General features: G+C 39.3%; 1 protein-coding gene across 14 annotated transcripts in view; it reads right to left on the bottom strand.

The window, feature by feature from the left end:
• PLCB4 (phospholipase C beta 4) overlaps nt 1-19,546 on the bottom strand; it is a 417,242-nt gene that overhangs the window by 54,595 nt on the left and 343,101 nt on the right. For all 14 annotated transcript variants that reach the window (XM_041733173.1, XM_041733165.1, XM_041733160.1 and 11 more), the window contains 6 exons: nt 16,489-16,589; nt 12,304-12,339; nt 9,655-9,796; nt 8,946-9,030; nt 8,499-8,623; nt 6,558-6,609 (listed from right to left, as the gene is read on the bottom strand). In XM_041733173.1, coding sequence (XP_041589107.1) covers nt 6,558-6,609; nt 8,499-8,623; nt 8,946-9,030; nt 9,655-9,796; nt 12,304-12,339; nt 16,489-16,589 — 541 coding nt within the window. The remainder of the gene's footprint in view (nt 1-6,557; nt 6,610-8,498; nt 8,624-8,945; nt 9,031-9,654; nt 9,797-12,303; nt 12,340-16,488; nt 16,590-19,546) is intronic.

Below are 19,546 nucleotides of genomic sequence, written 5' to 3'. Positions count from 1 at the left end.
AAATTGATATACTGATTCAATCCCTATCCAAATACCAACTGGCTTCTTTAGAAATTGACATGCTGGGATCCCTGGGTGGCGCAGCGGTTTGGCGCCTGCCTTTGGCCCAGGGCACGATCCTGGAGACCCGGGATCGAATCCCATATCGGGCTCCCGGTGCATGGAGCCTGCTTCTCCCTCTGCCTCTGTCTCTGCCTGCCTCTCTCTCTCTCTCTCATAAATAAATAAATAAATAAATAAATAAATAAATAAATAAATATTAAAAAAAAAGAAATTGACATGCTGATCCTAAAACTCAAGGACCAAGAATAGCCCAACCACCCTTAAGCAAGAAAAACAAAAGTTGAAAGTTTCGTAATTCTCAATTTCAAAACTTTCTACAAAGCAACAGTAATCAAGGCAGTACACTTGATTGGTGTAAGGATGCACATATAAATCAATGAGATAGAAATGGGAGTCTATAAATAAATTCATTTATCTTTGATCAGTTGGTTTTTGACAAGGATGCCAAGATTTTTCAATGGGAGAAAGAATATTCTTTTAAACAAATGTTGCTAGGACAACTGTAATGGCCACATGCAAAAGAATAAAATTAGCCCCTTCTCTCACCCATATACAAAAATTAACTCGAGATGAATCAAAGACTTAAATATAAGAACCAAAATGGTAAAATTCTTAGAAGAAAAAGTAAGGATAAATCTTCACGACTTGGCAATGGGTCTTAGACATAGCATCAAAAGCACAAGCAACAAGAGAAAAAAGATAAATTTGGCCTTATCATAAAACTTGTGCACTTCAAAAGTCACTATCAAGACAGTGAATATACAAGCCACAGAATTGGGAGAAAGTATTTGCAAATCATAACTATCTGATAAGAGGTTTGTGTCTACAATATGTCAAAAACAAATAACCCAGTTAAAAAATGGGCAGGTGATCTGAATACACATTTCTCCAAAAAAGAGAAACAAATGGCTGATAGGGACATGAAAAGATGTTTACTTAGAATCATTAGTTACCAGGGATAACTGATAACTAATTTTGATTTGATAAGCAAATCAAAATCACAATGAGATGTTACACACACATTAGGATGGCTATAGTAAAAAAGTCAAATAGTTAAGTGTCGACAAGGACATAGAAAAATTGGAACCCTCATACATTGTCGGTGGGAGTGTAAAATGACACAGCACATTATAAGATAGTCTGGAAGTTCCTCAAACAGCTAAACAGAGTTGCCAAATGACCCAGTAATTCCACTCTTAGTATATACCCAAGAAAAATGAAAACATGTCTACACAAAAACTTGTATGTGAATATTATAACAGCATTATTTATAACCAAAAGACAGAAACAATCCAAATGCCTATTGATAGATGAATGGATATATATAATATGTAGCATATCTATACAATGGGAACTTACTCAACAATAGAAGAAAATTAAGTACTGGTATCTGCTACAACATAAACCTTGAAAACATAATGCTAAGCGAAAGAAGGCAGTCCCAAAAGACGTATCACATGAATCCATTTCTATAAAATGTGCAGTACAGACAAATATAAAGAGAGAGAGTAGACAGCAGTTGCTTACATCTGGGAATAGAGATCAGGGGATCCTGGGAGGTAAGAGCACAAGGGTAGGAGTTTTCTTTTTGAGGTAAGGAAAATATTTTGAAATTGACCTAACTACACAAATGTCTGCCCCTTATGCCCTTTTGTTATAGTCACATAATTACACCTCACCCAGATTCCATAACCCCCCAGTTTGAACTTGTATCAGACAATTTGATCTCTCCAAGAAAAATTATTTTTGTTACAAAGAACTATAACCAAAGAGAAATTCCATACTAATATGAGCAGCAGGTAAGGGATGATAAAAGCACTTTCCCCAAAACTATAGGTTTAGTTTTAAGTGTAAAAGAATCAAAATTAGAGGGATCAAATCTTTCCCATTCTTTAAAAGCATAACTTTTACTGAGTTTAACTCTAGATGATATCAAATTTATTATCTTTTAAACTCCAACGTAAAAGGATTCTGAGGTGTGATATTTCTCCTTAAGGAAAGAATCCAAGTCACATTTTTGTGGTTTTCACAAAGTTGTCATTTGTTGCTATCTTCTACGTTCCAATAAAAAAGTGTTAAAGAAAATAACGCCACCTTCGACTTAGAGATGTAATCATCAATGAAGAACCTCCAAGGGACAACAATGATTTTTAAATCAAGGATATAGAGAGTTTTCAGAATTGCTCAAATATTAAAGGTGATTTTGAACTTTCCCCTGTCTCCAAGAGAATGCAACCCTAAATGTTAGTTTAAAAGCTGTCTAACTGCACAAAAGAGATGGTTTCCTGTGTTTACAGAGTTTTTGATTTGGGCCTTTTTTTGTGGCTAGTGTTAGCCACTGGAAAACATGATGATAGAGCAAAAGTTGAAGCCCTAGGATGGTAATGAGATGAGAAACTACAATATTACACATACTACTTCCAGGAGAGCCTATCAGCATCAGACATTAGCTCCAAGGGGAGATAACAGGTGATGGTTCTGGCTGTCACAGGACAGGGAACATTTGGAATGAGGGATTCTGCATCCTGAGAGCAACAGGGGCAGTAGTTTCCTGGAGACTCTCCTTGTTTCCTGGAGTACTCTCCATTCCCCAGAGCCATTTCTGAAGGCACCTTTCTCAACAAAAATACAAAATTGTGATACTGATGATTTCCTAGTGCCAAAAACATTCTTCCATGTTCCCTGCTTCCATATCTACTTAGAAAACTAATCTCTGAGAGAGTAAACTGATCCAAAATAAGAAATGCCAGGAGCAAAGGGTAAGAAAATGGAGTCTAATTCTCCAAAGCAGGCAACCTTTGGTGTAACGTATTCATTTTATGTACTTAAAAAATAAAAGAGAGCATGTAGAAGTTTGACAGGGCCACGAGGTAAGCCCTGGCCTGGGGCTGACCCTAGCTAGCTTGTCTTCGAGGTGTGTCTGTTCTGGCCTGTGGTGGCCTGCAATGCAGCAGAGGCTGTCACTCACTAGTGGCTGTGTAGGTCCAGGGATCCCCAGGCACCAATGGGACCTGTGTCCCATAGGGCTCTCTGCTTGGTTTAATGCTCTTGCAGCCACCATCTTGAAATTCTTAATCTGTGAACAAGGAGGACTTCATTTTCATTTTGCATTGTGCCCCACAAACTATGTAGCTGGTTCTGCCAGGTGTTTTTTGGCACAGAAAATAAATTCATTCCAAGAATCCAAGTCTGTGTGGTGGGCATGGGCATAAGCCAAAGCCAATGACAAGTGAAGGGACCTAAGGATTTTCTGTGGCCTTGGAAAGCAAGGGAGGAAGAGAAGGGTCTTCAGCTAGATGGGTGGACAGGAGCCATAAGAATCAGAGGGTGGGGTCATAAGGAAGGACAACCTATTTCATCACACCCAACGTGGCATCAATCGTTCAATAATCCATTATCTTCTTTACCAGCAAGAAAGCAAAATGGCTGACTATAAGATGTCATAGAATTCAAGACATGTTCCAATCTGAGAAAGTTTTTTTTTTAATCTTTTATTTATTTTTTTACGATTTATTCACTCATGAGAGAGAGAGAGAGAGAGAGAGAGGCAGAGACACAGGCCGAGGGAGAAGCAGGCTCCTCACAGGGAGCCGGATGTGGGACTTAATCCGAGATCCTGGGATCATGCTGTGAGCTGAAGGCAGATGCTCAACGACTGAGCCACCCAGGCATCCCTAATCTGAGAAAGTTCTACAAAAAGTGTGCATCCTTGAATCCTACTAGTTTGGTATCGACCAATCCCTATTTCCTCTGAAAGCCTGCAGACTTGAAAAATGAACTTGCTCTATTTTGTTTCATTAGAAATTATAGAAATGCCACATTTGTACACTTTTGCTCATTTTTTAAAATGAGTCTATCATAAACTACTGCTCACTTTCCTACTAAAAAACACACTTACTGAGCCCAATGGCACAGCCTCCCAAGAGATCAGCCCAGAGAGCAGACAGGAAATTCCAGAAAGGTTCCCAATGTTTCATTAGTGTTGATGGATTCAGAGGGTGTCCATGTGCTTTGCACACTGATGTTCTCCATAAAGCAGCTACTGCTTGTCACCCTAAGCCTAAAAGGTACAGAATGCCTCTTTACAGAAGCCCAGTCTTCAGACACACCATCAAGAAGTTTTTAACAAGTCCCTGCAGATGAGTAGGAGAACCACAAGGGCAAGGTAGTGAAAGCCAGAGCTTCATGGATGCCCTCATTCCCCAGGAATGCATCCGGTGAGCCAGCCCTGTGACCACCAGCTATGACCACTCCATCACTGAAGAGCCGAGAGACAGACAACTGAGAAGATTTCTTCCCTCTTTCTTGTCAGTGATGACCTTTGCCTCTGGGTGGGCAAAAGGGAAGCCTGAGGGAATGATGACACATGACTGAATGCTACGGTCAATGCATCTCCAAGTTAGGCTGCCGAACTCAACAATCCTATTTTTCTAGCCCCTCTGACAGGACTTAGGTTTTTGGTCACATCACTCAAACACTTCAGCACAGAATTCAGGCTAGAGGAGCACTGCCCTTGTCTGTGAATGCATTCTGAAAATAAACAGTGGTGCATAAAAGGAGACACTGAGAGGTGCCTGGGTAGCTCAATGGTTGAGCATCTGCCTTTGGCTCAGGGCATGATCCCAAGGAATCCTTCCTGGGATCGAGTCACGCATCAGGATCTCCAGGAGGAGCCTGCTTCTCCCTCTGCCTATGTCTCTGCCTCTTTCTCTCTGTATCCATCATGAATAAATAAAATCTAAAAAAAAAAAAGAGAGACACTGATCATGTGAACCAGGGTGAAACAGAAAATCCTGCAAAGAAATGGAGCATACAGGTACAACTCCTGTTAGGACCTCTCTATCTGGAGACTGTTCCTCTCCCTGTGAAAGTATGGGCCATCGGACAGCTGTGGCAAAAAAGGGAAAACTTTAGTGTCATGGGGCCACAAGGAAGGTTCCTAGGAGGGAGCCCCGCCAGGGCTGATGTGTCTGGTATGAACCATGAGGGCCCTAGCTGCCTCCCTGAACTCTGTAAAGGCCCATTTTGGACAAAGCACTTAATGATTCTTGCATGGCTTCTGTGTGTGATCCACCATGAGGTCCTAAGCTTTTCTTAAACCTCCCTGTGCACAGAAATTTGCAGTTTATGAAGTACCTTCAGATGCACTCCTTTTTGTCCTTCCTGGGCTGCCACCACAAACCCAATGTGATGAATTTTGTGGTCTTCATTTCATGAAGCACAATATGGTGGCCCAGAATCTACCACAGACGCCAGGCAACTAGAGCTAGGGTGGAGGAGCTAGCGTTCAAAGCTGGGCTTTAGCCTGGAGCCTTTAGCCCCACACCACCACCACCCCCTGCAGCCTCAGCTTGCCCCTGGGGGCCCATCCATCAATCTCCTGGTTAGGAACGTCATGCATTAAACAACAACAGAGCTTTAAAAAAATTCTACAATGTGTATATTGTGGTTTCCTTCTGAATTGCATCATTTTTATTTCTTTCCGTAACTGACATTTAATGTATTGGTTTAAGGTATATGATTTTAATTTCTTTCAAAGCACACAGGAGAGGAAAATATCATGTACATGCCAGCTATGCATGTGGTGGTTTACTCATGGGTATAGACGAACTGGCAGAGAACCATCTGGCAGGCAGGAAGAGGTGTGGGTATGCACTCTGAACCCACGGCTGCTGAAAAATGTTATCTTGATTGGCTGGTTTTAGTGATAAAAATGAGGTATTCAACTAGAGAGGCCAAGAATTTCCCGACAGTAGTATTATGGATGGGATGGCTCTCCATTAGATTAATTTAGGGGCATGGGAACAGATGCAGGGATGAAAAACATGGCTACACAGTTTTTTCCTCTATAGAATTTAACTTCACAGTTTCATTTAACCTTTCAGTGTTCTACACTATGAAATTAGGGAATTAACATTTCCTATTTCACTCCTTGGTTCACATATTTTAAAGAATGCCAGTTAAGTAAACTAGAACAATATTCAGAGCATTATTTCTTGATAACTGCTATTTACAAGACATGCAAAAGAATCAAGACAGGACAAAGTTTTCTTCCTAGGTGTATTAAGTTCAAATCGACACCCACAACTTCATTATATGTTAAATCAACTTCCTTCCTCTATTTCTTAGGCAAAATAACATATATTTAATATCTATGTTTCCAGTTAGTGTCCAAATGAGCAGGAATCATTATCTATCATACCTATACAAACTTCCACTCTTAAATTTAAAGCCAGAGAATTAAACTTTAGAGTGTGTATTATAAACTGCTTAACTTGTGGCTGATTTTTTTTAAAAAATCTGCTTAGTAAACTGGGCAGATGAAGAATATATACTTGCAAATATAATCTATCTAGGGATTTCAATTATTTCTATCCCATCCCTCAAACTCAGCTTAAATTGAGCAGCCCCTAATTAAAAATGACACAGTTTCAATATAGCTGTAGTATGGAGTTCAGGAACAAGACGACAACAGTTTAAATCACATTACTCACCCACATGATCCATTATACTCAAATTTTCCCTGATTCAATTGCATCGCTAAATCTGTCAAGAGACAAAAATAATTTAGCATCTCATCTTCCTGGACAAAGAAAACCATGATGGGTGATTTTAAACAATGGAAATCAGATACTGATCCGAGGCCAAAAGGTCCTTTTTAACATTACAGGGTACTTCTGGGTCTGTTGAGAGCACACAACTTTCTTCCCTGTTGAAATCATGTTGTGTTTAAGTTAAACATAAAATATATTTTCATAGAGATGCTTAGAATTGCTTTAAAAATTGGATTCAATATAGGAGTCAAATGATTGTTCAATTAGTGTTGAGTATAGATGTTCAACTGGGAAGAATGCACCTTATGATCACAGATTAAGGGTAGGCTAGGGATATCCAGTAGGGTCATAGGAGTACAAACGTGATTAAAAACACTAAATAAAATAAAATTAGTAGCTTGCTCCTACTTTTAGACTTAGGGAGAATTCTTCTAGTGGAGACTACACTGGCAGGGCATGCTTATGATTTTTCTCTAGCAAGTGGACACAATCTTCTCTTTTCTCATTTACAAAAAAAAAAAAAAAAGAAAAAGAAAAAGCTGATGGATTTTTTTCCTTCTTCAACATGTTGTGATTGATCCTAACATTACAGAAAAAAACATAAGCTGACCTAGTGAATGAACTGGTTTAGAATCATTTAACCCATATAATGGACTCACTGACAACTGGAAATACAAATACAAGTTGAACCCTCTCTCTCTCTCTCTCTCTCTCTCTTTTTTTTTTTTTAAAGTAAAATTAGCAATACTCTTGTATTTGGTCTCTGATAGAAACACTATGGGATTGTGCCGGTACCTGGTCATAGTTTAGTATAGCAAGGACTAATGGAGATGCTGTGTAGACAATGGACTCCAGCTTCTAGTCCCTGAGAAGGTGCCACCAAGGGGAGGGAAGCACAGTCAAGACCACATTCATGGCAAAGGGATGGAAGTCAAAAGACCTTTTAATCAGTCCAAATAATAGGGAACAAGGTGGAGAGAAACTCTCAAAGCAGGGTGGATAGACTAGAGAAGAAAAATGTTCCCAAATCAGGAAAGATAGGAGGTATGCCCTCATATAGCAAAGGACTGAACAATAAAAGGTTTTTGTTTTGCTTTGTTTTACCATTTTTAAGGACCAGGCTATGGAATTAACCACAGCACATGAATACTTCTTACCTCTTTTAGGTAAACAACTAGAAACCTAGTAATTTTTTAAAAATCTCTAATCTTAAAGTTGTAATCCTAAGCTCTTAACAGACTTTAAAAGCTTAAAAAATTGTTTATGCATTTAAAAAATTTACTTCTCTCCTTCCAGGGAAGGGAAAAATATAATATATTGGAAACTTGCCTTTGAATACACTTTGGAGGACAAAGTTACAGATTAGTGGCTCTACGAATATATAAATCCTTACACACTGTCTTAGTGGAGTCTGCTCTAGCATATTCTGTACCTTTATGGTGACATGCCACTGCATTATTGATATCTGCTGAATGTTAACAGTGGGAAGGGTACTTTCTAAAGGAGAAATGAGTCATAGTTACTGTACAGAGATACTCAAATTTTTCTCATTTAATTTGGTCTCTGGAAATGAAGATAAGTATGCTCCAAAGAAGAAGAAAAATTAGAAATATTGTGGAAAAGGGGACAATGTTTGGCAGATTAGCTGTGGTATTTATGAAAGGAAATTCAATTTAAATCAAAATATTTTGTCTTCTACCCTTTTTATGGCTCTATTTCTGGTTTTTCATATCTCACCATTACATAAATCCAACATCACATTGTTTTGCCATATGTCTGCTTCCTTTAAAAAATGCCCACAGCCAACTGATGGCAACTGTTTGGCACCATCCTGTCAAAGTGTTCTCTTGGAATTTGAGGTCACTGGACATCAGTTCGTACCTGGGGTTTGATAGTTCAGCGAAACCATCTGGCAGCCAGCATTCCAGAAAATTTGAGGCATGTAATTACTGGAATCAACCCGGCCTCCCTTGGGGTAAATGCGACTCATTTGCCGTTTGTTATAACTGTGTAACTTATTAAGGAGAACAGAAAAAAAAGAGTATTCCAGAAGCAATAAATAAACATAAAGTAGACCAATAATGACACACAGATAACATAAATAAATTTCACATTTTTAAGTGATGCTTGGGAGAAAAACCACAGTTCACTGTGTAGACTATAAAAACAATTCACATTTGTGCAGATTTTCAGTTGCTGTGGTCTTTCACACATACTATTTTATTAGCACTACAACCACAACGATCTAGCAGCCATTTATCTGTTTTAGAGACTTTTGCCAACCCCAACATGCACCTGCCATTCATTCCATTTACTACATAAGGATACTTCACAAATTCAATTGCATGTGTCTTCAAGTAGCCTAGACCAACGGACTCATTAAAAGAAGACATGTTATAATGAATATTGCGCTCTGTAAAGAAAAATAAAGATGCACTCAGAAATGCTCCCATCCAACCTCGAGGAAAGACAAGCAATAAACATAATCACATCCTGAATCACAAGGTTTTGGAGGCAGATGTTTCATTATCTTATCAGTATCTCCTACTTTCATTAACATTTTGTGGATAGGACAGCTGACTTAAATAGTGATGGATTAAATTTGGAGTCATTAAACAAATTATGTGTAATGTCTCACACAGCCACCCCTGAAATATGTACACTTGATGACGATGATGGCTTCTCCAGCCCAAAAATGATTATGAAAGTTTAAAAATACTGCAGTACAGTTTTGGAGGGCTGTTTTTGATGAAAAGATGTCTTATGAAAATACACCAAATGCAAGAAGCAATACCAAGCTCTCCTAGTGCTACGAAATCCACAGTATCTCAGAGCCACCTTGTGGATGATGAAGGGAATGACAAGGGAATGTCACTGCATGCCAAGGACACGAGACTACATGTATGGTCTGCGACACTAAAAAAGGGTGAGGGAGAGCTGCCCCAATGCCAAGAAAAATGGTGAGAAGTCAGATTACAGCTCATCAGCATAATAAAAGCAGACTAAAAAGGCAATAGAATTTAACCTTTGGTGTTACCTTCAGCCACATGGAAACCTTGAAACTTTACAGGCTGTGCATAGTTGATCATTGTAGACAAATATGGATGGATATTAGTGGTAGCACCTACATACTTATATGATGCCATCCATGCCTGCTCATCTTCTACAGTAACCAGGCCCTACAAGCACAATGAAAGGAATATGCACGTTGAGGACCTCAGTGGGACAGATACATGCTACAGACATCCTCACTAAAGATGATCTTTGCATACAAATAGAAAGATAAAGACCTTTTCTTTCTCAATTGTGCTACAAGATAATTTTAGAAGTTCATGTCTGGGGTGTGTGCCTAGCTCAGTCAGTAGAGCATGTGACTCTTGATCTCAGAGGGTCATTACTTGAGCCCCACATCGGGCATGGAGTCTACATAAAGGAAAAAAGAAGTTCATGTCTATCATAGCCCCTAATAATAGAAAAGGAGATAATAATAAAATATAAGGCTAGTCTTACATTTTTTTAAAAAGATTTCCAGAGGATTTTAAAACAGTCAAAAAAGTAAATGGAAGTTCGCAGCAATCTATGAAATATATATAGCAGGTATTATCATTTATAATTTCACAAATTGTGGCATAAGGTGGAAAAACAGCTTCCATGTGTATCAGAATCCCCTGGAGGGCTTGGTCAAACATAAATTCCTGTACTTCATCATCAGCATTTCCGATGAAGTGAGTCTGAGGTGAGGCCCAAGTATTTCCATTTCCATTAGCTCCTAAGTGCTAATGATGTGGCTGGTCTGGGGACCACACTTTGCTTAATATAGGTCTAGAATTTAAGCCACATATGTAAGTAGTTTATGGTACATTTTTAAAAAGCTTATTCTGAAACCAATCTGCTAACCCCCTATATAGGATATGTCAAAATTGCATTATTTTACAAAAAGGAAAATAGAAAACAAATTATTTCGGTTTATTTCTTGGTAAATCAGAACAAAATAAACAACAAAAATAATACTTTCAAAAACAATCAACATTTTGCTGAGAGCTTTGAAAACCCGATGAAGACTTACTTCATCGGAAAACTCTGAGGATGAGGTCCAGGAACTTATGCTTTAACAAGCCTTCCAGGGGATTCTGATTCACATGGAAGTTGTTTTTCCATTTTATGGCATGACTTCCTGCATAGACTGATATAGGCGGATGAACTGCTTAGTCCATATGAATCAATTCGTTAGTTAAAAAAATGGTCAGACTGCCTTATCTGATGACTTAACAATCTGAGCATTCTAAATCATCAAGCTGACTCCACCAATAAAAAAGAAACCTGAGATAAACAATCAGATAATATAATTTATTTTTATTTTTAATCATTCCTTTATATGTCCCGTCCACCCAAATAAGGGCAGAGGCCATGTCTGAGTCCTTTCTCGGGTGTTAGTAACACCAGGACTACATATAGGGCATTACATGCTGAATTCCGGGATGCACCACTTCATTACTGCCAGTAACCAGGTGGAGTAAGGATTAGAGTTCCACCCACTGACTGGGGCCTTGAGGATTAAAACAATGTAGTCACAGTTACTTAGTTAATACATAGCAGGGACTAAACATCAATGTCTGCTTTGTTGACCTCAATACTTTATGAAATTCTAGAAGAGAAGTTCATGAACATCATGGGAGGGATTGAGATCAGACTTACCATTACTATTCCAAACTTACTATTTAGACAGTAAGAATATAGGGTCTCACTCCAAATAAGATAGGGCCCCACAGACAGCCAGACATAATGTTCTGAAGCTCTGAAGTATGGGAATCAAATTACAAGGCAAATTTCTGTGATTGCCACCAGTCTTGCTATTGTAATAAACCGTTCACATTTACTCAATAAAACAAACCACCGTGGTATCATGAAGAATGTCCAAGAGGACAAAAGAAACTAAAAATGTAACTTTACTTATAATAAAGTCGGTATCTATTAACATCAAATAAAAGTCCTAGAATGTATGCAGTGCAAAATTAACCAATGATCCTATAAAATGCCAGTGTAGGGCAGTCCCGGTGGCTTAGCGGTTTAGCGCCACCTTCGGCCCAGGGCATGATCCTGGAGACCGGGGATTGAGTCCCACATCGGGCTCCCTGCATGGAGCCTGCTTCTCCCTCTGCCTGTCTGTCTGTCCGTCTGTCTCTCTCTGTGTGTCTCTAATAAATAAATAAAATCTTTAATAAAATAAAATAAAATAAAATAAAATAAAATGCCAGTGTAGTCAGAAACAAGATCATCTTTCTAGTATGCTAGAACATCTGATGACCTAGTAGGTCACTTTTAATTTCAAATTCAATGTGTTGATGATTATGTGCTCCTATAGGAATGAAATCTCTAATGCCAACTAAGTGCCTGACTGCACTAAACACTTGTTTTGAGGAAAATCATCCTATTCACCTGCCCTAGTTTTGTGATTTTTATCAGGAATTAATCATTTCATCACTGTGAATAATTCTTTCTTTTGAAAACTGTCATAGTTAGATGCATTAAGCATCTAAATATTATAAACAGTAACCCTGACATTCCATGGCATGAGGCAGGGAGTGGGAGATAGAGTTGACCATATTTAGTACAAACTGTTCAATATTAGAGGGCCACATACAGTATTTTGTAATAAAAAAATTGCACAAGGAAATTATTTTCTTACCTTTTTGTTGATTTCATGTTCAAGGTCATCCGACGCCTAAATTAAAGAAAGATAATTATTTGTTTACTTCTCTAAAGGGCAAAATTCCAAATTTACTAGTCATACATATGTAAATATTTAAATAAACATATGTAAGCTTATTATTCTATTTATTTGTGAAGCTGGAAAACTATTGATGACATAAAGCCATCTGCAAAATAAGTACTGGAAAGATACAACAGCCTGTTTTACATACTAGAAAAACAAATCTTAATAGTATTTCCCTCCTTTGTTTGTAGTATTTGTCTATTTAGAGGTTTCCTTATATTAGCTAAATTATTTAGTCATGGAGTTTAGGAAATAATTTGATGTGGCAATTTCTCCTGATATGTAAAGGGCAGCAAGTACGAATGGTTAATTCAACACTTGTGTGGGTACTGATAAAGGCTTTATGTGGTTAAAGTACCATCTAGGTAGGTACTGAGTCTTAGTAGGCATCTAAGAATCTCAAAGTAGTGGCAATACTCCCTATCAGAAGAGGGAGGGTGTAATCAAAATGTTCCTTTGACTTTTTGCTCTTTAAACACTTTCCCATTTTCCTACTACCAAATAAGCACCTACCTGCATTTTCACCCACCGTCTTCAATGATTAAATAACCCTGCTCCCATCAAAGACCACACCTTCACATCACCATGATACCATCTACCCTCACCTTCTCAGGGAACTCAAAGGCAGTTATATTCCTTCTCTCTCTTGCAAGACTAATCTCTCTCTTTCTATGGCACCATTTCCAAGAGTTTGCAAACACATTCCAGATTCATTCGTTCTGCAAATAACACTCCCTTGACTCCTCAGGTTGCTGTTAGCCACCAGCCTGTACCTCACTTCCCTTTACAGCAAAACTTCTCAAAAAGTATAGTCTCTACTTATTCACATCTGCTTCAGTGGCGTCCACCACATCATTGAAACTTCTCTTTTCAGTAGTGAAAGGTACCATAAAGAAAGGAGGGGAAACTGAATAGGGAAAAATTAGAGAGGAAGACAAACCATGAGAGACTCCTAATTCTGGGAAACAAATGGGTGCAGAAGGGGAGGTAGGTGGGGGGATGGGTAACTGGGTAATGGGCAGTAAGGAGGGCACATAATGTGATGAGCACTAGGTGTTATATACTATGTTGGCAAACAAACATTATATGTTCTCATTCATTTGGGGAATATAAATAATAGTGAAAGGGAATAGAAGGGAAGGGAGAAGAAATGGGTAGGAAATATCAGAAAGGGAGACAGAACATGAAGACTCCTAACTCTGGGAAACGAACTAGGGGTGGTGGAAGGGGAGGAGGGTGGGGGGTGGGGGTGAATGGGTGACGGGCACCGAGGGGGGCACTTGACGGGATGAGCACTGGGTGTTATTCTGTATGTTGGCAAATTGAACACCAATAAAAAATAAATTTATTATTAAATTAATTAATTAATTTAAAATAAAAACCTTCTCTTTTCAAGGTCACCAATGACTCCATATTAAATAGATACTTTGAGTCTTTGTAATGAATTAATCAACAGTAGTCAAAAACCAACTACTTTACCAGAGGCTAGGAGGTGGAAGAAATGAGGAGATGTCGGTCAAAGGGGACAAAATTCTAGTTACAAGAGTAGTTTGTTCTGCGGATCTAACAAACAGCATGGTGGCTATAGTTAACAACATTTTCTTGTATATATATATTTTTAAAGATTTTGTTTATTTACTCATGAGAGACACAGAGAGAGGGAGGCAGAGACACAGGCAGAGGGAGAAGCAGGCTCCATGTAGGGAGCCCGACGTGGGACTCGATACCGGGTCTCCAGGATCACACCCTGGGCTAAAGGCAGGCGCTAAACCGTTGAGCCGCCCAGGCTGTCCTTTCTTGTATATTTGAAAGTTACTAAGAGAACAGATCTTAAATGTTCTTACCACACACACACACAATAATGTGAAGTGATAGATATGTTCACTAACCTTATTGTGATAATCATTTCAAAGTGCATACAGGTATCAACTCATCACATGTACACTTTTAACTTACACAATGTTATGTGTCAATTATATTTCAATTAATCTGGAGGGGAAGAAAACCTCCTCTCTCTTCTCTTCTTACCTTTCTCTGTTCTCTTGGCTTTCTTGATCTCATTGATTTCCCTCCTACTTCTCAGGCCATACCTTACTTTTCTTCTCTGGCTTATCTTCTCTGCCTCTTCCCATGGATCATCTCATTTATTTCCATGGCTTCAAATCCTATCTCCTGAACTCCCAGTTCTCCCTCCAGCCACACCTCTTCACTAGTTCTAGATATAGGAGTTGACAATGCTAAGAACAATGGTGAAGATGAAAATGATAATATAGCGGCAATAATGAATGCCTTCATGGGAATGACTGCGTGCTACGCACCACTGGAAGCTCTTTACATGCCCTAAACCCATCAACTCTTCACAACAGGCCAATGAAATAGGTGTTATCATCTTCATTTTGCAGCTGAGAAAACCCAGGAGCTGGGAACTTTGGTAACTTACCTGAGGTAACACAGGCAGGAAATGGAACACAGCACCGGGATCAATGCTACAGGCACCTAGGTGGCACTGCCCCTGGAGTGTCTCACAGACCTCCAAGATCTCGCCCCACTTGAAACACTGAGTTCTTTCTCTTTAAGTCTTCCCCAGTGTCCACCCTGCTCCTCAGACTCAGAGAGTCATCTTGCTTCCTCTCTCCCCCTCATTGCCCACATTCAGTCCATCAGCAAGTTTTTTTTTCCTCAGTAGACCTTGTATCCACTCAGTCCTGTCTCTACTGTCTGGTTTAAGCCTTAGGGGTCTGGCTGAGTGCAACAGCCTGGTCTACCTCCTCTTCCTGTGTCCACTCTTTCTCCCTTCTAACTAGTCTCCATACAGTAACTGTAGTGGTTTCTGAAGAACTCCTATCAGGCTGCACTGCCCTCTTTAAACATTTTCAGGGGCTTCAGATTCTATTTAAATTACCATTTGAGTTTCTCATAGTAGCTCCCCGAATCTTGCCTCATCTAGTTCCTACTGGCTTGTATGATCTCATCTTGTTCCCCTCTGCCCCTCACTGGATCCACTCTATTTAGTGTCTCAATTGTCTTATCAGAAAACTGGGGCCCTTCCTCTACTTCTGTGCAAGGCTGGTTCCTCTTTACCTTTGTGGTTCTGGTTTCCCTATTCCCCCAACCTTGCTACTCTCTATTTTAGCACTCATTTTTAGTTTCATGATAGTACTTATCACAAATTGTAATTACATAATCAATGGTTTGTTGTCTGTTTCCTATTCCCTTCTGATAAACTCCCATCGGAGAAGGACAAAACATTATATGGTCTCATTCATTTGGGGAATATAAATAATAGTGAAAGGGAATAGAAGGGAAGGGAGAAGAAATGGGTAGGAAATAACAGAAAGGGAGACAGTACATGAAGACTCCTAACTCTGGGAAATGAACTAGGGGTGGTGGAAGGGGAGGAAGGCGAGGGGTGGGGGTGAATGGGTGACGGGCACTGAGGGGGGCACTTGACGGGATGAGCACTGGGTGTTATTCTGTATGTTGGCAAATTGAACACCAATAAAAAATAAATTTATTATTAAAAAAAATAAACTCCCATCAGACTATAAGCTCCATGAGAGCAGAAACCAATCGTGTTTTGACCTTTCTGGGTTGTTATGGCCTAGACTATGCCTAGCCCCTAGCAGGTATATAACAATTATTTTTCATGGATGAATAGTCAGATGGATGGAAATACTTTCATGTTTATTCTACATTAGGAGGGAGAGGAGATATCTAACTTGTAGGACTGGTTTTCTAATGAGGGGCTTGCTTGGGATGCTCAGGTAGGCCATTTTGCTAATGACTTCAACATGTTAACCTTTGTCACCAGGCTGTTGTTGTTGTCTCCCTGTTCATCAATTATAATGCAATAAATGATATTACTTAAAGGATACTAAATAGGTGGTGGTCAACACTGGGCATGGCTAATGAGCAACTCAATGTCCTAACAATATCGTACATATCTTGCATTAAGATATTGATCCTGGTCACCCAGTGTAGAAGGGCAATTATAGGCTACTTTATTTTCTTGTGGATGTCACATTTTAAAAATTTCACTACTAATAGCTGCTACCTCTTCTTGACAGTCATGAAAAAGAGGGGCACCAAGCCTCTGACCTTCTTGACACTATTTGCAACAGCCTCCTTGTGACCCAAGTCATCAGCAGAAAGTTCATTTCCAAATTTGTATTCAGGGTGAGCTTCCTCCTCTTGGTCAGCTGTGTGAAAGACAAAAGGAAAACCCATGAAACTAAATTACTGCCAGTCAGTCAGATCTTCTTCATAACCTTGGGTGGAGTATAAACTCTTCCAAAGAAGTTACATGAAAAGTGGAAACATTTAAATATGCAAATTTATTCAAATAAAACTCTCACTAAACTCTTACCTATTCAAGGGCAAGGAGCACATCTCATTAGCTGTTATTTCTCTCACGCCCAGCATGATATTTGCCATGGGCATGCATGATGCTTACTGCATTTTTCTTAAGTGAATGATTATTTCCATCCCATTACACTAACTGTAAAAATTAAAGTCTCAAGCACTCAGGAATATCTATAACTTACAAAGGGTGTTCTGATCTTCCCTGGGACTTAGGGAAAACCAAGGAAGATATAAGAAAAGAAAAATACACTTGATAATTTCTAAAAACAGACTGTTTATTTGAATATTATGGATATAGTGACTTGCAGCTGGGTGTGTTGTGACATAAAAGAGAAAGAACTTGGAAGGACTGTACTACACCTGTAAACCTCCTGTCAAAGCTGGCTTAGGTTTAACAGACTAGAATCATTCCTTGGGCTTATGCTAACTGGGAGGCTGGAAGTGGGTGCTAAATAAAGCTGATGCCCCAGGAGCATGGCCTAAGCTGAGAAATGAGGCAGAGAAGCACTCAGTCCACCAGTCCAGAAAGTGACAAGAACTCTGTCCTCCCAAGGCTGTCAGTGGAAAAAGAATCATCCACAGAAAAATGAACCACATGCTGGTGTGAGATCTAGATTCCCATGATCCTCATTCTGAAAAAGCTCCCAGGTTAGGGATTTTTCCCCCAAGCTTTCCAGCATTAGGAGAAACCCACAAGGCTCAGGACAAGGCCAGCACTGTAACCACACAGAGCATGAGGGACTCCTCCTGGAAAAAAAGTGAAATAATTTCTGAGTATAGACTCCCAAGAGTAGGAAGAAGACCCATAAGAATTGGAGATTTTTTTTAAAGATTTTATTTATTCATGAGAGACACACACAGAGAGGCCGAGACATAGGCAGAAGGAGAAGCAGGTTCCTCTCAGGGAGCCTGATGTAGGACTCGATCCCAGGAACCTGGGATCACGTCCTGAGCCAAAGGCAGACACTCAATCACTGAACCACCTAGGCGTCCCTGGAGATTTTTTTTTTAAGCTTGTTTAAAATGTGCAAAGAACTCAAGAACAAGAATCAATGAAAAACTATTTCATCAGTTCTCAGATGCATTTTTTTTCACATATTAAAATTTCTGGTATTGTAACACGTTTTTCAATCAATGGTATTTTACAGCAAATAGGAAGCAGCATCTTTCTTTCTTAGTCTTCCAACTGATGGTATCTTAGATTTGGAACTTCTTAAGGGATTGCTTTTTTGCAAAGTGTTATTCCAGATGTGGAAAAAAGTGAGGCAAGACCGACAAACACCCTCCCATTTTGGAACTGGTATTCTGATGAGTGGATGAGTGGAGGCAGAGGATTACAAAGAGAAAAGAGCAGGTCATATAGGCCTTTGGCAGGAAAAAAAAAGATTTATGGAGCTGGAATAAGTCTTTTAAAAAATCTAGAGATAAGGAGACAGATTCAGAGATATGATTTACAAATCTGAGGTCACAGAGTAAGTATGGACCTAGATTTCTCTAGATTCTTAGCATGACACCGAAATTCCATGACTACTGGATTTCTATGACCCACAGTGTATAACCAAGATTTTGAAACTTCCTACTATTACTATCAGATTTCCATTTCATATATCTCAGTCTAACCTGGCCAGCCAGGTATAAACTACTTGAAGTCAAGGAATGTGTCCCAAACAAATCATAAAGACTTGATATTTTAAAAAGTATGAAAAGAGGCACCTGGGTGGCTCAGTCTGTTAAGCATCTGACTCTTTGTTTAGGCTCAGGTCATGATCTTGGGGCCCTAAGATCAAGCCCCACATTGGGCTTCACACTCAGCCAGAAGTCTGCTTGTCCCTCTCCATCTGCTCTTCCCTCCCTGCCCCCTCTCTTGAAATAATAAATTTTAAAAAGAAAAAGAGTTGTATGAATGAATGTTACCATCTCTTGATTGTGCAAGGATGCACAGACATAACCACAACCACATGCAGTTTTGGCATTCCCTATGTTTGTCACACAGTCCTGGAAGCCATGTGTCCTTCTGAATAGAAATCCTGCCTAATGAATGGGCACACACTTTCATTGACTAAGGGCCTTTGCTATTTCCTACAGCCTCCAGGCAGGGCTACCCTTTTGAGCTATGCTTGGTTTCCTCTTGCCTGCTGTGTTGGAGTATTTAAATTAGAGACTCTAGCCATTCATGTACATAGGATCATACTGTGACACCAGGGTAATTACAGCCAACTGGTTGATCAGAATTAAGCCAGGCATCACTGAGGGAACCTAAGCATCATGTATAACTGGTGTAGCAGAAACCTGTATACCCTTAAAGAGAAAATCAAGTGGATGATTTTGCCCTCGCAGCTAATTTTCTATATGTGTGCTATCCCACATGATTATTTCTGTTCACACTGAATAACATGGGAGCCACCAAAGCCAAATATTTTGTAGGAATACTGAACATAAAAGGTGGGAAAGTACCCTGAAGGAATGATAAATGGAATCATACTGACCCTCATTTTTCATTACTGTGTGTTCAGGAAATTTCACACTTTTGACCTCCATCAGTCACATTTTTTCCTCTAAAATTTTTTTTAAACAATTTTGCATATTAGTGTTTTCTTCATATTCCTGTATATTAGAAGGGCAGGACTATAAGGTACAAAAGGTCTTGAACCTGAAGTCAGGCAATTCTGGGATTGAATCTTAGTACCACTGCTCACTAGCTGTAGGGTCATGTGACTGCATTACCTCCCTAAGCTTCAGCTTCCTTATCCAAAGACTGCATGTAATGGTACCTATTTAATTGGGTAGAACAAAG

This window comes from Vulpes lagopus, chromosome 18 (genome assembly GCF_018345385.1).
Source record: "Vulpes lagopus strain Blue_001 chromosome 18, ASM1834538v1, whole genome shotgun sequence".
Taxonomy (NCBI): domain Eukaryota; kingdom Metazoa; phylum Chordata; class Mammalia; order Carnivora; family Canidae; genus Vulpes; species Vulpes lagopus.
Note: the sequence above shows the minus strand (reverse complement) of the source record. Positions and strands in the feature narration are given on the sequence as shown.